The sequence below is a fragment of the Montipora foliosa genome, chromosome 10 (assembly GCF_036669935.1).
Source record: "Montipora foliosa isolate CH-2021 chromosome 10, ASM3666993v2, whole genome shotgun sequence".
In the NCBI taxonomy this organism is placed as follows: domain Eukaryota; kingdom Metazoa; phylum Cnidaria; class Anthozoa; order Scleractinia; family Acroporidae; genus Montipora; species Montipora foliosa.
In genome coordinates this window covers 25,890,113-25,910,112 of record NC_090878.1, presented here as the reverse complement: position 1 = coordinate 25,910,112, position 20,000 = coordinate 25,890,113, and the positions used below count along the sequence as shown (strand labels likewise).

The 20,000-nt window shown below is 39.9% G+C and overlaps 2 protein-coding genes across 5 annotated transcripts in view; both read left to right on the top strand.

Moving 5' to 3' along the window:
- The window catches only part of LOC137972689 (uncharacterized), a 1,218-nt gene extending 217 nt beyond the window's left edge, over positions 1-1,001 (top strand). The window contains exon 2 of the mRNA XM_068819418.1: positions 83-1,001. Coding sequence (XP_068675519.1) covers positions 83-1,001 — 919 coding nt within the window. The remainder of the gene's footprint in view (positions 1-82) is intronic.
- A 1,389-nt stretch (positions 1,002-2,390) lies between these two features.
- Positions 2,391-20,000, top strand: part of LOC137974288 (tauropine dehydrogenase-like) — a 19,229-nt gene continuing 1,619 nt past the window's right edge. The window contains exons 1-5 of one of the 4 annotated variants that reach the window (XM_068821168.1): positions 2,409-2,489; positions 5,506-5,604; positions 12,687-12,768; positions 17,632-17,876; positions 18,911-19,435. In XM_068821168.1, coding sequence (XP_068677269.1) covers positions 2,433-2,489; positions 5,506-5,604; positions 12,687-12,768; positions 17,632-17,876; positions 18,911-19,435 — 1,008 coding nt within the window. In that variant the 5' untranslated portion in view covers positions 2,409-2,432. Of the gene's footprint in view, positions 2,490-5,505; positions 5,605-12,686; positions 12,769-17,631; positions 17,877-18,907; positions 19,436-20,000 lie in introns of all 4 variants that reach the window. The other 3 variants (XM_068821167.1, XM_068821170.1, XM_068821169.1) reach the window with 3 other exon arrangements.

Below are 20,000 nucleotides of genomic sequence, written 5' to 3'. Positions count from 1 at the left end.
GAAAGGATGATGTAGTGTTGTGGGAACCCTCTGCCAGAACGCTAGGTTACTTGGCATTGTACGTGTATGTATGTAATGGCAGAAACGAGGAGAATTATGAGAAAGGTTGCGTTAATCCAGGCCATCCGTTACTCATAACACTACAATTGGCGACGAGGAGAAGGCGATATATTTCGGCAAATATAAGGCTGAATTTCATCAAGTTTGTTTTACTACCAGTAAACCTTGAAGCCACGAATTTGGTGGATGAGTGGAAGCACTGGCTGGAGGCATTTGAAAACTACAGGATTGCTACGAAACTTAACAAAGAAGAAGATACTGTACAAAGGGCGACTTTGTTACATTTAGCAGGGATGGGAGTGCAACGTTTGCTTTCCGGACTGCCTGGAAATAAAGAGAAATATGAGGATGTGACTGCAGCGTTGACTGCACACTTTCGATCAAAGAAGAACAAATGGGCTGAAAGATACAGGTACAGGAAGCGAGCACAGAAGGAAAATGAAACTTTAGATACATTTATTGCGGAACTGAGAGTCCTGAGCCCTTCTTGTGACTTCAGAGAGACTGTTGAAGATAATATCCTTGGTCAAGTTATTGAGAAGTGTTACGACGGTTACTTACGAGAAAAACGTCTACTGCAAGGGGATACCCTGACACTGGAGAAGGCTCAAACGTTGGGAAGAGCAATAGAGAATGCAAAGAAGGATACGTTGCTACTTGGAGGAGAGAAATCTCAAAGTTTCCCAGAAAAATCTGATATGAATCAGATAAACAAGTACGACAAAACTCCTACATTATCCAAAGCAAAAACAAAGAGCTGTTTTAGGTGTGGAAGGGATGATGATCTAGCTAATGATGACAAAGGTGCTGAGTGTAGGAAATGTAAAAAGATTGGACTCTACGCAAAATACTGCAGATGGAGTGGTGCAGAGAAAGAGGATCGCAAGGTGAAGGTTGTACCACAGACACACCAGCATACAGATGAATACCACCACGAATAAATACTTTGCTGGTAAGGAAGGGGGACTCGAGCTCAACTTTACGATTGATGTTGAAATTAATGGTAAACCAGTAGAAATGATCATTGACCCCTATTAACTAAATGCTTTTGAAGATCAGCTGCCCTGGTTTAATACAGAATTACCTGCTACATACTTTACTGGGTAATTTATCTGTTATTTTCCCTTATTTTTACACTTATTTCCTTTTTTTTTTTAGCGTAACTCATATACTCTCCGTTCGCGTGCTATCCTTTGGCACGCGCATATGTTGTCCTTTGGCACGTGCGGATGTTACTTATGTTTCAATTGTTACGTTTATTTACGGTTGAAGTCGTAGCGCGCACTTTCGTATTTCGTATTTCATTGGCGCAGTAGAAATTTTGTATAACGGTTTTTCTTCATTCACCCTGAAGAAGACCCACAAGTCGGTCGAAATATAGGTTTTCTCTTTAAATGTGTCTTTTCTTCATTTGTGTTTTATATATTGCTTCATGAAGAAAACGTCTACACGTATTGGATGCTTGTGAAAGACTATATATATATTTAACAATTATTCCATGAGTGCGCGTTGGATATGAGAAGATACATGTAGATAGCCAACGAGGCGCGTAGTCCCGGAAGAAAAGTACAAACGCTATCAAGAAAAACTACGTGCAGTTGTATCAAATGCACATCACGATATTGTTATTGTTATTGTTTTTCGTAGTTAGGGTAAAGTACTTATAGTAGGTTATGAATTGCTGGACTGAACTTTTATGCTTGCCTGGCACGTGATCAATTTCTTCCTTTTGACAAAACATCATAAAAGCCAGAGACTCCAGAAATCTTCGTGCTTTTGCGATCGATTGTCATTAATCTTTTGATGAGAATTCGATTCAGAGCTATATACAAAAACTTTGTTATTTTTTGCCTTCATCTGTCTTTTGGCTTGTCTTTTTATGTTAACTCCTGGCTTTTACGATACTTTTTGGTGCAAACGTAAAGCCAAATGAAATTAACAATATTTTGGCCTGGCATCAGATTTGACTAACAATAAGAGAAATTATGAAGCGGAAACAACACCTTCAGTCCTTCCTGAGCGTGTGCAATAAACGTTTGCTTAGTGCAACTGCAAGACATGGATGACATGCTGGAAAACGTCCGTTAGAGCAATTTGCAGTTAGTTTTTAGCAGACTAATTATTTAAACAAGAAGCGAGTGAATTTCACTCAATGGAGTGTTTTGTTATCTTTAAACTGAATTTATTACCAAAGCTTAAAAAACTAAAATACCTCAAAATGGGATAGGACATTATAAAATAATTAAAGGTGTGAACGTCTGAGCCAAAGGGCCTCTGTCCTTACGTAACAGCGGTGTTGCCTTTTACAGACTGCGCTTTGATATAAACACTTGAGTGCAAAGGTTTTTTTGTGTTCAACTTGTCCAACTAAGATGGCAGACGAGAGTGTAGACGAAACGTGTAATCAAGGCGAGGCATCATCTGAAAACGTAAGGCACATACTTCCTGTTCAAACTAAATATATAACTTCTATAGGACTCCCAAGGCCCTTTATTGCGTTTTTTAGTGGGAGATGATTTCAGTTTTGTTTGATGACGTTCCGAATACATTCACATTTATCGGCTGGTACAGTATGTTGCCCAATATCCGACCACTTCACTTTAAAACTACAATAATTTTCCTTCCTTAGCAGAAAGAGCTAAGTCGTATGTCAGCATTGTGATTTGCGATAATTCGCAAGTCTGTTTTTGTAGCTCATGGATGTTCAGATTTTCAATTACATGGCCGCTCAACCTCGCGATTGTGTAAATAATTCAACGTAAGTCAAAATAGATACGTTCTAAGGAACCCGACAAAGAAGGCTTCCTGACCCAACAGATGAAATAAAAAAAATATTCAGTTAAATATTGCAACGAAATTAAAAAGCCAAAGACGTTGTTTTACTCTGAAAACGACGAACGATTAACATTTCCGTTTTGTTTGGTGACGTTCCGAATACATTCAAATTTATCGGCTGGTACAGTGTGTTGCCCAGTATCCGACCTCTTCATTTTAAAACTACTATAATTTTCCTTCCTTAGCCGAAAGAGCTAAGTCGTATGCCAGTATTGTGATTTGAGCTTATTTGCAAGTCTGTTTTTGTATCTCATTGATGTTCAGATTTTCAATTACATGGCCGCTCAGCCTCGCGATTGTGTAATTAAGAGATGATTTCAGTTTTGTTTGATGACGTTCCGAATAAATTCAAATTAATCGGCTGGTACAGTATGTTGCCCAGTAGCCGACCACTTCAGTTTAAAACTACTATAATTCTCCTTCCTTGGCCGAAAGAGCTAAGTCGTATACTGGTACCGATCGGATACTAGGCAACATACTGTACACGAGTCACAGCGATTTTTTGTCGCTAGCCTTGCTTCACGTTTTTGTTATGATGAAGTCAGGAACAGAATCATTTTAATCAACGAGGACTGAACAGCTTCAGAATTCAAAGCCATACAGGGCCAGCACATGCCAATTATCAGAAAATTTTCAGAACGATATTAATGGACTTTTCCATTGAAAAGGTTGAAAAATCGTGACTATCCGACAGAACGATAGAGAAACGAAATCTTCCATGCACGTGCTTTGCGATGATGCGCACATGATTGGAGATGGATGTCATTTGTGTTTCTCCGTGCTGTAATTAATCTGTGGTGGGCACAATTTGGAGTCTCAAGATCGATGCACGGGTTGTCCCAAAAAATCTGCATTCGGTCTGCATTTGAACTGCGTTCCATCTACACAAAAAGCGATGGAATTGCAAAGAAAGATTTACAAAGAAACGGCTACGTAAATAAATGAGAAAATTGTTTTGGTAAAAGTAATTGCACCAGTTAAGCTTTAGATCGAAAACAAACTTTTCTACGCTAGCGTCGCGGAGTTGAAAAACACAAAATGCATGCCCAGGAAGGTAATTAAAAACAAGTTGAAGCACTTGGCTGTTCGTTCAAGCTTAACATTGTTTTGTTCCCTACAAAAGTTCCAGACAGCACTACAATATCGAAAATAACTGAAAACAAGACGCCGATAAGGGTGTATCCGTGGGATGCACAAACAGTCAAAACACAAATTGTCAAGTTACAGGGAACTACAACCACGGGTAAACTTCGGAAAATGTGTAGAAATTACCAGAAAGATAAAAACAAAAGAGGTTATTTCTTCTTATTATTATTATGCTACTAAATTTGCTAGTAGAAACAACTAGGCGCTATTAGGGATTATCAGGAATACGGGATATTTAGATTTAAAAAACTTATAGGGATTTGCGATATTTGGGGAGGAAATTAACGGGATGCGGGATATTTAAAAAACCGCACTGGTATTATAGTGATACAAACCACAGGAAATAACGGGATACAGGATATTTAGGGATACGCAATACTTAGATGTCTTCCTCCCCTAATGGGGCCTCAACAATCAGCACAGCAATACTATCACAATTTACTTTTACTAAAGCCTTTTGAGGAATGTTAAGATAAAAATTTGAAATTTCTTTGGAATACTGACTGGAGATCGATCGTTTGCTTTGGTTTGTGTTTAAAACAAAATACTGTAACAGTGTATGCCTTTTTATTTGTTGTTTAGGCTTTTTTACTAATATTCTTTTTACGTTTTTGATTCCTGTACGAAGAGGAATGGATTAATTTTTTGTTGTCGAATGTCATTGACTTGACCTATCCCATATCATTACATTTAATGTTAGGCTAAGTGTCTGCTTAACAATTATTCCACAAGAGTGCGTTGGATATGAGAGAGACCTCTCAGCACTATCCCCGCAGAAGACTTCTAATCTTATAATTTTTTAACTTCCTTTTCTTTGCTTGATTTCATTGTTGCTTTTGGTTGTTAAAGGCTTTTTCCAATCTTCTTTCCCCGTTTTTTGATTCCTGTATGACAGTATCGGGTGGAATGGCGATGGAATCCCCAAGCAGTGCTGTTCCTAAGCAGGTCATGTGAGAGTTCTGAGCGTGATTGCCACTTCTATGTTTTTTTTCCTCGATGTATTTTGATGTCATTTACATAATCGATTACGTATAATTTACAGAGAGTAGGAGATGAAAGACCCTGGGATTGCAAAATCCCAGTAACGAAGACATTAATCCTTTTTTCGTGGGGGCTGGAGTAAGTGTGTGACTCTGAGTGAGTGAGTGAGTGAGTGAGTTTAAGACTTCATGGTTTTCACTAAGGGCCGGGGATTTGCCCCGGCTACTGCAAGTCTGAGGCCCGGCTACTTTGATACAAAACCAAAACATTAGAAAGTAAAAATACATCAAATGACAAATTTGTGAATTAAAAAACAAACCAGTAGTTTATTAACACAGACTCTCTCTCACCTTTTAAAGTGCGGTGACTTTATAATCACCGTGAGGATGACTGAAAACGCGTAGTATTCAACAGAGTCATCTTCCCGTAAGGGCGCGCTTCTTACGAAGTGTTCGTTTCACTCGGATTCTCTTGTTTTCGGAGTTTCTGGCTCTGCATGAATATGTCATCAAAGAAACGGAAGGCAGAAGTGGACAAACAAGGAAAACTGGATTCCTTCTTCTCTTCTGGCTCCGCTTCAAGGTAAGATGATGTTAAACTGAACAAATGACCGTTTGGGCTTAGATATTTCTCTTTCAAATCCACCACTGGGATGGTTCAAGAGAAAATTTGTTACGTTCTTGACACGTTCTTGCGGCCATGCTTTTTTTTTGCTCTTGCCTCTTGGTCACGAGCGTCACGAGCTAATTTCACTCGTTCCCAGTCTTAATCAACGTCTCTTCTTTGCCACGCCAATAGTTACGACTCACGTCCACTGTTTTATGTGAGGGTGGGTATAATTGTTCCAAACACAAAATGCACTGAAACATATACTATCACTGAGTGTGATATAAACAATTGATGTCTATTTTACAGTTATTCTGTTTGCGGCCTGCTTGTTGTCTTTTTCTTTTTTAATTTTCCTTATGAAAAGAGAAATTGTAGAGAATTTAAGGCAAGATTTTGACAATCGCATGATAATTAGATTGGCAAACATGTTGGGGAAGACGGTAGGATTTGAGCGGAAAGACAGCCTTTGGCGTCAAAATGCCCATAAAACCTCTCCAATATATTCCAGCAAGATGTCTGATATTTTCGAATTTCCAAACATTTTGTAAAAATCTCATCAGTTGTCATCAAAGACAACTTGCTCTCTGACACTTGCCGACGCGATGTGCATGTTTTTGTCATGTCGGGATCTCTTATGCCAAAAAATAGGTCCCTCGAGGGACATGTGCTTACGGGTAACAAATGTTACACCATTAACATTGTCTGTGTGATTATTGACATGTTTTTGTAATGGGCGTTGACAATGAATGCTTGGAATGCACGAAGAGCATTGCAATTAAGTTTTTCAGATATTAAACACTGCATGTGGCTACCGTAACAGTTACAAAAACTGAGAGAATTTCGAAGGAAGAATGGATCGATGCATTTATAGGGAAAAATAAAGAGAAAGCGAAATGATGACCGAGAGGTAGTAAGGTGTGCAAAGAGTCGTGATGGAATCCGGGAGTAGGTGATCTGTTCAAGGTCAATACAGAGTTCCTTTCTTGAATTTGTTTTTTATTTTTTCACTCAAGAAGAGCACTGGAAATTCTCAAAGTTTAATACGTGTGTTCGTGGTTAGTCAAATAATTCTGTATCGCGGGCGATGTACAAAGAGAGAAAACGAATTATGAGCACGTCACTTGATAGCATCAGGTAGCTTCATTTGCGTGAGCGATGTTAATGCCCCCCAACCCCCGGGGGGGAGCACTTCAGGAATTTTTGGGTGGGGATGTGCCGCTGGGACCCTGGAACCCTTATAACCCCTATACCACAGCTAGTTCAGCTGAATTTTGCTACCCTATACTAGAGTACTACCAGAGGTGTTTCATGATAGCCATTTATTGACACTGTTGAGACAGAGTTACGTAAACTTAAACCTTTCTGATTTGATTTTTTTTATATTCTTGAGTGGGAATTTCTCGTTTACTTAGTCTTGATAAAATCTTCAAGCGACTGGTCAGTTTCGTGAAAAATGATACCCTATTCTAGACCGAAAGGCTATGATTTATATACTCCATCCTAGATTAAACTGCTTGAAAACCATACCCTTCACAGCGGCACATACCTGTATAGTCCATATATGGCAGTACCCCCCACACCACCCCGGAGTTAATGCTTAACCCCCGATTTTTTTGCGATATTTTTTTGGCTTGGATGAAAATCACCACGTTTTCGCGGAAAATTATTTAAAGGTAATTTCGTGACCTTTCTGGTGTTAGTTGCTCTTGGTCTTAGTAAGCTGCCAAACTTTGATTATCAAAATAATATCAAATTCAAGCTCTTTTACCATCTCAGCAACTTTCAGTCTACAAAGAATGTTCATCTAAAATGAAGTTTACCTCAACCCTTCAGGAATTTATGATGGAATGCGGCAGTAGGTGAGACTGGTTGAAAATCAAGGTTAACGCAGAGTTCCTTTCTTTGGATTTGTTATTAATTTTTCACTCAAGAGGAGCACTGGTAATTCTCAAGGTTTAATACGTTTTCAAATAATTCTGTATCACGGGCGATGTACAAAGAGCGAAAACTAATTATGAGCACGTCACTTGATAGCATCAGGTATCTTCATTTGCATGATACCTTACCTCCCGATTTATCTCCGGAGATTTGGCTTGGATGAAAATCACAATATTTTCTCCGGAAAATTATTTAAGTAATTTCGTGACTTTTCTGGTGTTAGTTGGTCTTGGTTTCATCTAAAACGAAGTTTACTTCTCGGTCTCGACATGCCAAAAATAGGCATGTCCCGTGTATTGGCACATGTCAAAGTGTAAAGTTGTTTTAACGATTACCTTGCTTAAAAACCCACTCTAATGTCGTCTTGCTCCAAAATACGTTTTTTTACGCATCTCGGCAGCTTTCAATATGCCAGCCTGACAAGTTTACCTCAATTGATTATGATTTTTTGGCACAAGAGATCTCGACATGGCAAAAACATGCACATCGCGTCTGCAAGTGTCAGAGAGTAAGTTGCCTTTGATGACAACTGATAAGATTTTTACAAAATGTTTGGAAATTCGAAAATATGAGACATCTTACTGGAATATCAACATGAAAGCTCATTGGAGAAGTTTTATGGGCATTTTGACTCCAAAAGCTGTTTTTCCGCTCAAATCCTACCGGCTTCCCAAACAGGTTTGCCAATCTAATTATCATGCGATTGTCAAAAAATCTTGCCGTAAATACTCTTATGGAACTTATGGTGTTTGTGCTTGGGGTAATTGTCCCTTGACATTTCAAAGAAAGATTGTAACTTTACAAAAACGGGCCTTACGTCTTATTTACTTCTGTAAGTCTAAAGAACACACCGTACCCTTCTTTCTCAAATCAAATTGCCTTCCTCTACCTAGCCTATTTTTTAGAGATTGTAGCTATTTACTGTATGATATAAACAGACCGTCAGCACCAGCTAGTATACTCAATCAGTTTGTTAAAACAAGTCAGATTCACAATTACAGAACTAGATCTGTCTCTAGCGACTCGTTTTATTTTAAGTTCTCTAGAACTAATAAAATGTATTCCTTTTTCTCGAGAATTGGTGCCCAAATTTGGAACTCTATTCCTTACTCGATTAAACTACTTAAACGCTCGTTCTTTCGTAAAAAGATAAAGGAATTATTACTAAATTTCTTGCGGTCAGAAGATGATTATGTCGAAGTCTCCCGTCTTATTAAGCTATTTAATACTTTAAGTTAACCTCTTGTCATAATCTTAATGCACTTGTTTTGTTTTAGGTTAGTTCATTCTATTTACTGCGTAACTGTATAGTAGTGTCTTCACTGTTATTTAGTCCATCTATAGATAACCTTGTACTTGTAGTATGTCCTCAGTTCTCCCCGCCTTGATGAGTTTATAAGCTATTTGCGGGGGGAAAGAAATGTAATTAATTATTTCTAATTTTCAATAAACTTTGTCGTTGTAGTTGACTCTAAAATTTCTCTTTTTAGAAGGAAAATTAAGAAAGAAAAAGGCAACAAGTAGGCGGCAAACAGAATAACTGTAAAATGGACATCAGTTGTTAAAATTGAATAAAAACCTCATTAGTTTAGTGGCTAATTCTAAAACAGGGACTGGGGACTGGGGACTGGGGAAACAGAGAATGGGAAATAGAAATAAGGAATGGGGAAACGGGGAAACGGGGAATCTCTAACATAGGGAATCTCTAAAAGGGGAATTACTAAAATAGGGAATCTCTAAAAGGGGGAATTACTACTATGGGAATCTCTAAAACAGGGAATTACTAAAATGGGAAATCTTTTAAAGGTGGAATTACTAAAACGGGGAATCTCTAAAAGGGGAATCTCTGAAAGGGGGAATGACTAAAATAGGGAATCTGTAAAAGGGAGAATTACTAAAATGGGGAATCTCCGAGACCGGGAAAATTAAGAGAGATCTGATCTGTTTTTTTTTTAATTACAAGCTCCATTTTAACAGTGCAATTGTTGAAACGTTGGGACAATTCGCACAGAATTGCCGGCTATTAAAATATCAACGAAACAGTGTTTCTATCGTAAAGCTACGGACGAAACATACATATGAAGTAAGCATACACTATGAACTTTATAAAGCCGGAACGGGTTACTTTTTGCCAAAATACCGTATGAAAAAAGAAACGTTAATGTCTTTAAAGTCAGAAAACCTTGCTCATTACATTTTGAAAAAACGTACAACGCGAGAGGAGTAGAGAAGCGAGTCCTTCTAAGCACTTTTGACATTCACCATTACGGTCGAGCAAAAGAAGAAGCAAAAGAATAATCTTATTTTCGACATTTGCTTGCACTGTGTGATATCAGTCGTGAGCGGAATTTAAGAACGCACTATAATAATTTCTAATTTTTAAAAGCCCTATATTTTTGCCCATCACCGACAGTTTTTTACATGAACGTGGGTCCAATTCCCTGACAATCGTTTTGATCAAGGCAGCTAAGGACGTTTTTCAAGGAGCTAACTTTTCCCTCACCGCCAAAGGTCTCGAGATCAAAGTACACATATTCGACCTTGAATGAAACAATGTTTTTGTGCTGTAAATCCTTAAAAATCTTTGCTTTGGTGAACGTTGCCTTGAAATCCTGAGCTGTACTTAACAACTTTTTTACAATTACAATTACATTTCCCGCGGGCTTTCCTTCAGCTTGAAACTTAGTCAAAAACATCGCTCCAAAGCATAGGCAGCCCAAGCTCGCGTCACTACAGACAGCCGTTGAGAATTTAAACGAGTTATAAGACTTTGTATGGGAAATAAAATACAGTCGATTATGAAGCCTAAAAATTGCTCAATTTAACGTTCATTCAATAAAATGAATCAAAATGACTCACCTCTGGTGTATTCCTGTGCCTTTTGGAGTTTATTTCACAGTTTCGGGAAGTCCATGTTTTCAATGTTCTAAGACGAAGTCAAGGCTGCACACTAAGATTTCGACCGTTGTCAGCTCAGAGGCGGTTTGCGACTCGAAAATCCATCCCAGCCGCGATTTTTTCACGTAAAGCTAAAGCCACATGATTTGCGAACCTCCGTGAATGTTTCGTAGTCAAAATACCCCACGCACTTGGCTGGAAATGAGCATTTTCTGCTTCGATTTCCGCGATAGCTGATGAATTTAACTGCTGCTGATCACCACACAAGACACGGAGCTTGGGTCAGGTCAAATTAACTCCACCCGATGAGGTACAGTCATAACAACACTTACTCCATCCCCACAGCGGCTTCTCGTAACCATGGAGCTGTTCGAGGAGCCGCTGTGGGGATGGGTAAGTGTTGTAATGACTGTACCTCATCGGGTGGAGTTAATTTGACCTCGGACCCAAGCTCCGTGTCTTGTGCGGTGATCAGCAGCAGTTAAATTCATCAGCTATCGCGGAAATCGAAGCAGAAAATGCTCATTTCCAGCCAAGTGCGTGGGGATTTTTGACTACGAAACATCCACGGAGGTTCGCAAATGATGTGGCTTTAGCTTTGCGTGAAAAAATCGCGGCTGGGGTGGATTTCCGAGTCGCAAACCGCCTCTGAGCTGACAACGGTCGAAATCTTGACTGATCGAAAGCAACATGTCAAGATAGACGGTAATTTGTCAGATTGGCAAATTATGAAGAGTGGAGATCCTCAAGGTTCAATCTTGGGCCCCCTTCTCTTCAATATATATATGAATGATGCGAACTTTTCAGATATTTCGTGCTCCTTAAAATTTTATGCCGATGACACTACGGGGTACTCTTCAAGCCTTTGTCCATCCGCCTTGCAAATAAACTTACAAAACAACCTTGGTCTACTTGTCTCCCGGTTTCGTAAGAACTTCCTGGCGATCACTCAATCAAAGTAAATCTCAATCCATCGTCTTTAACAGAGCAACTCTTCCAACGCCGTTTGTCATTGACAGCAATGAACTGGATTACGTTTCACAGATCAAGCTCCTCGGAGTAATCATCGTCAATTCACTCTCTAGCACATATTAAAGAAATCTGCCGGAAAGTGAACACAAAAGTTTCAATTCTTCGTCGCATTCGTAAATTTATACCCTCAGATATTATGATTAAATTGTACAAAGCATTTATTCTGCCTCACTTTGAATATGCATCACCACTGTTCATAGGTCTAAGTAAAAGTCTGTCCGTAAAACTAGAGTCAACCAACGCATTCGCTCTGTGGACTCTTCTTAATCACTCTGAATCGACTGCTTATGAAGAGTTACTTAACATCGCACATATTAAAAGCCTGGAAGACCGACGCATAGAACAAGCACTGATACTCGCATACAAAAGTATTTATGGCCAGGCACCGAACTACATTCGGGAAATGTTTATCCTGCATAGCAACGGTTGCAGCCTACGGGGCCATCTTAAGGTTGTTATTCCAAGACCAACCTCATCTTATATGCTACATTCTTTCACGTACCAGGCTAGTAAACAATGGAACAATCTACCAGACAAAATAAGGATGTCGGAATCCCTTTCTACATTTCGGAAGAACTTACAAAACATACAGTTGTCTTCATCGTATGACTGCAATTGTATGTTTTGTAAATAGACAGTCTAATCACCAATATTTTCTTTTATTAAACTATTAATTATTGTAATCGGTTATTGTTCATTTCAGTTGATTTAATTTTTATTTCTTATTTCTCACTCATTACTTGTACATGTAAGATTATTTAAATTATCACATTGTAATTTTTATGACACATTTGCATTTAAACGAGCTATCGCTCATATGCGATATGTGGTTAAATAAAATTACTTACTTAAAAAGTACTTACTTACTTAGGTATAAGAACCCCACGGCGCATGCTCTTCTACACAGTTTCCCAGAGCCTTGGGTCGATCCACGGCTGTGGTGACGAGCATGGAGTCTTTCATGATGCAGGACAACGCCACACTCTATAGTGCTGGGGTCAATTCAATAAACCTTTTACACGTGTAATTTACAAGTGTAGCCATTGTTTTAGAGAACAATAGCTACACTTGTAAATTACACGTGTAAAAGTTTTATTGAATTGACCCCAGCAATGAACAATCAGCCACAACAGTAAAGGAATTGCTGATATATGCAGCTGAACCAGTGATTTATTATACTTTTACAGGAAGAAGGAGAAATAGAAGCAGAAGAGGAAAAAGATGAAGAATATGATGTTAAGCCTGGAGATAACGATTCATCTGCAAATGGTAATAATAATGATAATAATAGCAGTCATGGTCGTCACGGTCATCCTCATCGATGTTAACGTCGTTACTATTTATTGGTAATGAAACAGGGCATCTGATAAAGTGCGATAAAAAAATTGTTAATTATGCGGCATCGCTTGTCTGATTTATTCGGCAAATTATGCGATTTTTCTTTGCTTATTTGTAGCTGCGATTATTGGTTCTAGGGTTTAAACCCATCTTCTGCACTGCTAAAAAGTCGTTTGCACACAGACAAACAATAGGCAGACTGTACTCTTAATTAATTTTTTTATAAATAAATATTTGTTGTTGGTTAAGTGAAATACAAGGGATCTATCTCTGCAGTGGACTATTGTAGCCTTAATTAGCTCAGCATACAGTACAACCCCCAACTTTAGCTCTTCTGTGGGGATCTTCTATCCTTCTATTATTTTTGTTCTGCACCAATAGACGACTTTCATAAATACCATACCACTCGGGTAGAATGGTAAAAACTTATTTAAGGCAGGCTACAAAGCCCTTCAGGTCCTGTCACGTTACAATTGATTCGAGGCCGTTTCGTCGATTTGAGAGTTAAAATTGCATTGAAGTGTGGCGTTTTAAAGCTTTAAGAAACAAACTATTACAAAGTCTCAGCTTTTTTATTATGCTCTTAGTGCGAATTATGAGGCATCGTGCGGAAATTAGCAAATTATGCGGAAGTCTTGTCAAATTCCACAAAATATTTAAATGCTCTCTATTGTGATTTCCACAGCTATATATGCAGGAGAATTATTTTACTCGCAATTTCTGGGATAGGCTATGTTTTTGAAAATTTATTTATAATAATCATTATGACCATCATGCTCAGCATAGTTATTTACGTGCACCTAAACTCAAACCTTTTCACGCTACTCAGGTAGATGTCTCCATGGGTGCTGTGGTGAAATCACTCACCTTTTTATCATTATGGCCTGTGTTCGAATGCGGCCTTGATGCTGTGTGTGGTCTGACATGTTTTCAATTGAGCACTATGATCTTCCCTTCTCAGCAAGAACCAATATTTTGATATGATTTGTTGTTCTTTGATTTGTAGTCTTTTCAATTAGAAAAGCAACTCTGCCCAGCTTGATTCACTGAGACTGCAATAAAATGGTTAATATTACCTTTTTTAACTCGAAACTTGGCTTAATGTGCTTTCATTTTGACCTAAGATCGAGGTTAGAGAGGCAAAGGTTCCTTCATGGTTTGACGTCACAAACTTCTTTCCGTTGTAAAAACGTTTTGTAAACTTGAACGTAATGATTATGTCAGATCGAGAATAAACCCATACCCATACCTCTCTCAACTTTGTCGAGGACCAAAAGGACAGATGGTTTTCTAACTTTAGGTAACTTTACATCTAATAATACGTGAAAAATCGCGGTGTGAATAGCGAGATGTTTGTTGTAGGGGCAAAGAAAAAATAGATGAGCCGGTTTAGGCACACTTAAGTGTAAAAGACACGCGTAAAGGCATATGGTTGCGAGATACTCTTTGTTGTTTACTAAACATACCATGGTTTTCTCACTTGCACGAAAGGTAGCTAAAATTACTTCGGATAGCTACTTCGGATACAATTCTTTACATGTTTAAGGTCGTCAAACAAAGTTTTCGCGAGCGCTTTTTTCTAAGGCAATGCAGGGCGCGTGCAAGGATTGCAAAAAAATAAACATGGCTTCAACAAAGCAATCATTTCATTTTCACAATGCTTTCGCTATCTGTACTTTTTTTCCTCATAATTGAACAAAGTGTTTTGAAGGTTTTAGTCTTTTATGAGAAATGTATGTTAGAAAAGGTAGCGATTCGCAGATTTTTCTTGTTATCGAAAGAACCCAGTTATATGCAGCGCATGCGTAGTAACTTAAAAAAATGCGATTGAATGCGGAGTAGCTTTCTCGGAAATACGCCTTTTTCTCGAGAACCGCTCGTTAAATTTAACGAAATTTGGCGCGAAAATACTTTAGGAATAAGTAACTGGCGTATTGAAAAAAAAACTTTAGCAGAGGAAATTCTATATATTCCAGTGAACCGCGCATCGGTGGCTCAGTTTGTTGAGCACCGGGCTGTCACGCGGGAGGTCGTGAGTTCAACTCCGGCCCGGAGCAACACTCAGGATCTTTAAATAACTGAGGAGAAAGTGCTGCCTTTGTAATACACCGAATGCAAATATGGCGGACCACTCGGGCGGACCGGGTCGAGTTGCGCGAAGTCGAGGGAAGCTAGGCCACGGCTTTTCCCTGTTGGATATCCTGGGAGCTTCTCTCGCTGGTAGAGAGCCCCAGATATTAAAATGGGACGAACTTCGTTTTTGGCTGAAATGTAGAGGCGATTCATTGAAGGGGTTGAAAACAAAGGCAGCGCTAGTGAAGAGGTAAGGCGGAAGTCGCTATGACTTGTCAAAATACCATACCTGTGAAAAATAGGACTATACGAGCTCAAAGTAACTATATTTTCGCTTTCAAAGGGTCGAAGAGTATATCAGAACTGGCCGAGACCAAAATATAGTTGATCCTGATCCTCGCAACGTTTATACAAAGCGCAAGCAGCACCGAACGGCGAGTGGAGACAATACTTCAACTACTGTAAATGCGCCGCAACCAAACTACCCTTCGGATGGCTGATCTTTTGATAGAAAACGAATGCCTTTTTTCACCCGTGCCGAGATGAACAATCACATCGCAAAGTCAGGGGAAAACGTTGATTCCAGCAAAAGCCACTCAGTACCTACTAGTGTGCGAAAAGCAACAACGTTATTGAACGACGAATATTTAAAGAACTTGTCAGCAGCAAGCGATAATAATTATAGTTATTTCCGCTGTCAGTGCCATCACAGCTTTAGAAAAAATGATCCTCCCCACAATTTAAAAGCTGCATTGTGCATTTTCAGTGGAGAGGTCACGGATGCCTCTTGCTCTTGTGTTGCTGGCCAGGTTGGGTTTTGCAACCACATTTTGGCTCTTTTGTTAAAATTGTGCAAGTTTTCATTATATGAGTCTTTCGGCGGCGTCCTTTCTTGGCTGTCGGCCCATTCTCCTCGTCGTCAGATTCAGGGTTGTAAAACTCCTCTGGGACGTCTGAGCTAATCCTAGAGCGAATGTTTTCGCAATCCTCACCAGGATTCAAAATTCAAAAATACTTATGAGAGTGGCATAATTGGGAAGGCCAGTATAAAAGTTAACATCTGCATCAGACTTGAAACGACCGAGAGAAAATAAACGGGAAGACATTGTCTCCTGGTGCTGCTCATTTTCGGTAATCTTTCTGTCCAGTGCATCGTTCTTCTTTCGAAGGCTCGAAAGCTCCTTTTCAGCTTCTAACAGTCTAGCCTCGAGATCCTCGACTTTCTTTCGTTGATCCATTTCCACGTTACTCTCAACACTGATATCGGGCTCATTTTTCGTTGGCTCCACTTGCAGTGGGAAATATTTCATCTGAACTTTCAATAGCTAAAGACGCGATGTTAATTTCAGAAGCAGGGTCGGATGTAAACAATTGTTCCTTCGAAGGTACCGGCAAAGGCAGCCTTTCAGTTGGTGCTTTTCGTTTCCTTGGGGATGGCACAGACCAAGGAAATCGTGACGGTACACTTCCCTCTACAACATAAGTTCGTCGAGCGAGCGACTTTCTGAGATCTTCTCGTGTAAAATGCAAAGAGCAGTGATTCGCCAGTTCTTTCCTTCCTCTCGTCGGATCGCTTGAATCCACTTCTTCCTCAGTAACGGTTGATTTGGAAATTCAAAAAGGGATACTTTTCTTGAGCTGGTGATTTTACACCTTTCTGGTTACATCGAGGAACACAGCAATGAGTAGGCATCGCGAAAATGACAAAACACTCTCGATTTTTGCAAGTTTCTCGCAACGTGTAGTCAAAACAAAACGCATCGGCTCTCTGCCAGCGAGAGAAGCTCCCGGGATATCCTCCTCAGTTAGCACACGTTCAGCCATTCGCGACAACCAAAACAACAGGGGAAAAGCCGTGGCCTAACTACCCTCGACTTCGCGCAACTCGATCCGGTCCGCCCTAGTGGTCCGCCATATTTGCATTCGGTATATTACATGCAAATGGTTAGACTCTCTAGTCTTCTCGGATAAGGACGATAAGCCGGAGGTCTCGTCTCACAACCCTTCAATGTTCATAATCCCGTGGGACGTAAAAAAGAACCCGCATACTTGTCGCAAAGAGTAGGGCATATAGTTCCCGGTGTTGTGGTCTGTCTTCCGTGGTGTGTCATGGTTGGGGGAGGAGGGGGGGGGGGGGGGGGGGCAATGCACGGAGATATTAGCTACACCAAGCTACCCTAAAAACCCGAGTTTAAATAAAGATATATGAAATGATGTAATGATATGAACCTTCCAAAAGGGAGAATTAAGATCTCTCTGTCAAATTATTATATTAAAATAGAGTCAACCTGTTAGCATCGTTACAAGCTTGTTGCATGCAAATTATAAAGAAAATCTTATGACCAGATTTTCTGGCAATAAACAAAACCGATTTTTAAAGTCTGTTTAACTTATTCATGTTGTCATGGCAACGGCCTATAGGTCAGCTTAACTATCAAAAAGCCGAAGTTCATGTTATTAACTTGCTTCCACCATTTTTGGCGACCAAATGAGAAAAGAAAAAAAGGTAAATGAAACATAGGTATCAAAAACTGTGTTCAGCCACCTTAAACTATCAAAAACTGTTTTTGTCCGCGGGTAGAGAACATTTGGACTGTTTTCGCATTGAAAACAAAGACTTCGAATTCGGTAAGACTTAGAGTGGCGCTGACGCGCGTAAAGACCTGTGGTTGAGATTCCTTAACACCCAGTTACTCAGGGTTATTTTGTGTTTTCAACCAGGAGGAGAAGGAGGAAAAGGGTCTTTTGCAAAGAAGCTGGCAATTACCGGACTTGTAGGGGTTGGAGCTGCTGCTGTAGGTGTAATAGCTGCTCCGGTTATAGCAACAGCTGCCTTGGGTGCTGGTGGGCTCACAGCATCAGGCGTTGCTGCTGGATCGACGGCAGCGGCTATACAGTCTTCGCTCTTTGGTGGATCTGGTCTCATTGGAGGAATAACTGGACTCTGGGGCTTTTCCAAGTTCTTTGTACGTTTTTGTCATCTGTTTGATACTGTTTCGAACGATGTGAATCTATAATTATGAATTTGTAGATTGTCAATTTCCAAACATTAGTATTTGGAAATATTTCTCGTATTCCTAACAACAGGACTAGTGCAGGTGCGGCAAATATTCTCATAAACTATTTGCGGGCGATGTAACCTCCCCTCCCCTCCCCTCCCCTCCTGTAAATGAAGCAATCCGGTATGTCTATCACGCATGGATATAATGATGTTCGTTTTCCGATCTGAGATGCTACACAATCGGTTTTAATTCGGGAAGACAAAACAATTTCTCATTTTTGACAAAAGCAGTCCATTAGCAGTGCACCTAACCCAAAAACATTTTTTCGATAAATTCCCCTTTGCCCTTTTCGAATCACATTACACATTCTTTTCTTCCTCTTCGCCAAATGATCACTTTTTCATAAGCTTCAAAACTTAACTAGTTGATTTATGACCGATTCAGAAGGGGCATAAGTCTATTCTCGATTTGACGTCACAAACTACTTTGTACCATTTTTACAAAGACTTAATGCAATGGAAATCAGTTCGTGACGTCAAATCAGGCGTAGACCAGTGCCTCTTCTGACTTGGTCTAGAAACAAATGGTTCTTATTGTCTTGTTTAAGTTTTGACGCTTGTGATAAATCAACATTTCGTAAAAAGAGAAATAAAAGGTTCAATGCGCTTCGATCAGTTAGAAGGATGCCTTTAAAGGAGAAAAATATTTTGGGATCACGTGGACTTAACCCGTCTGGGCGAAGATTCCTGCGCAGGTATTCTACTTGATCGTCACCCAAAAATTGAGTGAGGAGCCGAAAGAGTAGATCAGTGGCGGCCATTATTGCGAAGCGCTATCGGTGGCCTTGAGTTTCTCTTCCGGCCTGTTGAAGCAAAAAGTGACGTAAAACAGTCTCAAAATTAGGCTCCTTTTGTCATTTGCATTTGTGCAATTCTATAAAGTAGTTCAATTATGGATGTCTTGAGAGATTACAGCATGAGTTCTTGTCTTAACAGCAGGGCAGAAACACCCCACCCACTCCTAAGCTGCTTATATGTGGAAGTGACGCCGGGGCGCATGTCTTAGCTGGAATTGCATCTTCAAAGGAAGGGACAAGCGTTCGAGTTCTTTGCTTGAGTAACGATGTAGCGCAACAGTGGAATTCTGCGATACGTTCGAGGAACATCGAGGTTACTTTCCCATCGACTGAAACACCTTCTCGCATCTCGTCTAAGCCTTCACTAATCACAAAAAGTGAAAGAGTTGCTTTGCAAGATATTGACATAGTGGTGTTTACGCTTCCAGCGAGTGACCATCCGATTTATTTCCGAGCTCTGAAGAATTACGTTACGCCTGGGACTGTTGTAGTTGGCCTAGCAGGCAACCCACAATTTATGGCTCTGAGTCGCGAATTGCTGTGTCCCACAGGATGGAAGTGCACTTTGATCAGTTTTGAATCCTTGCCTTGGGACTGCCAAATCACTGAGTTTGGAACGAAATGTGAAGTCCTCAGCACCAGGGAATCACTGTCGGGTAAAATGGAGGTAACAATATTTGTTTAAAGTATATAAGAATTATCTCGTGGACTCGTAGCCAGCAGCTAAAGTGAGGTTTTCAGTGATATCAGAAACCCATAAGGGTTGAAACGTGTAACGGCCCTTTGTGTGCTGGGAAACAAGCTTCTGAATATTCAATTTGCTACGTACCATATTTGGAACAACAAGAGCGAGAGGTTTCCAAATATGGTACTTAGCACTGAAACATTCAATCAATCAGTTCGCACTGAATATTCGGAAGCTGTGAACCAGTTTTAACCCTTAAGGGTTTCTGATGAACCAGTCACTTAAGACACAGGCTCCAATCATATGAGGGAGTGAAATTGAATCCCTTTTAAAGTAGTCCCTGAAGACGCCGGGCGCTCTCAGCCCTCGAGAGGCTGGGTACGAAATTTATCCTAAAGGCGTGGATATGATTCGCAGGAATGAGGAATCGTTCCCGTTAAGAATTTTCACAAACACGAGAAAATCGGTTAAGCGTTCCCACTTTATGGCATCGAACAAAATCTTTGGAGTTTCAAAAGCCAGTGTCCATCTCCACACCTTTGATTCA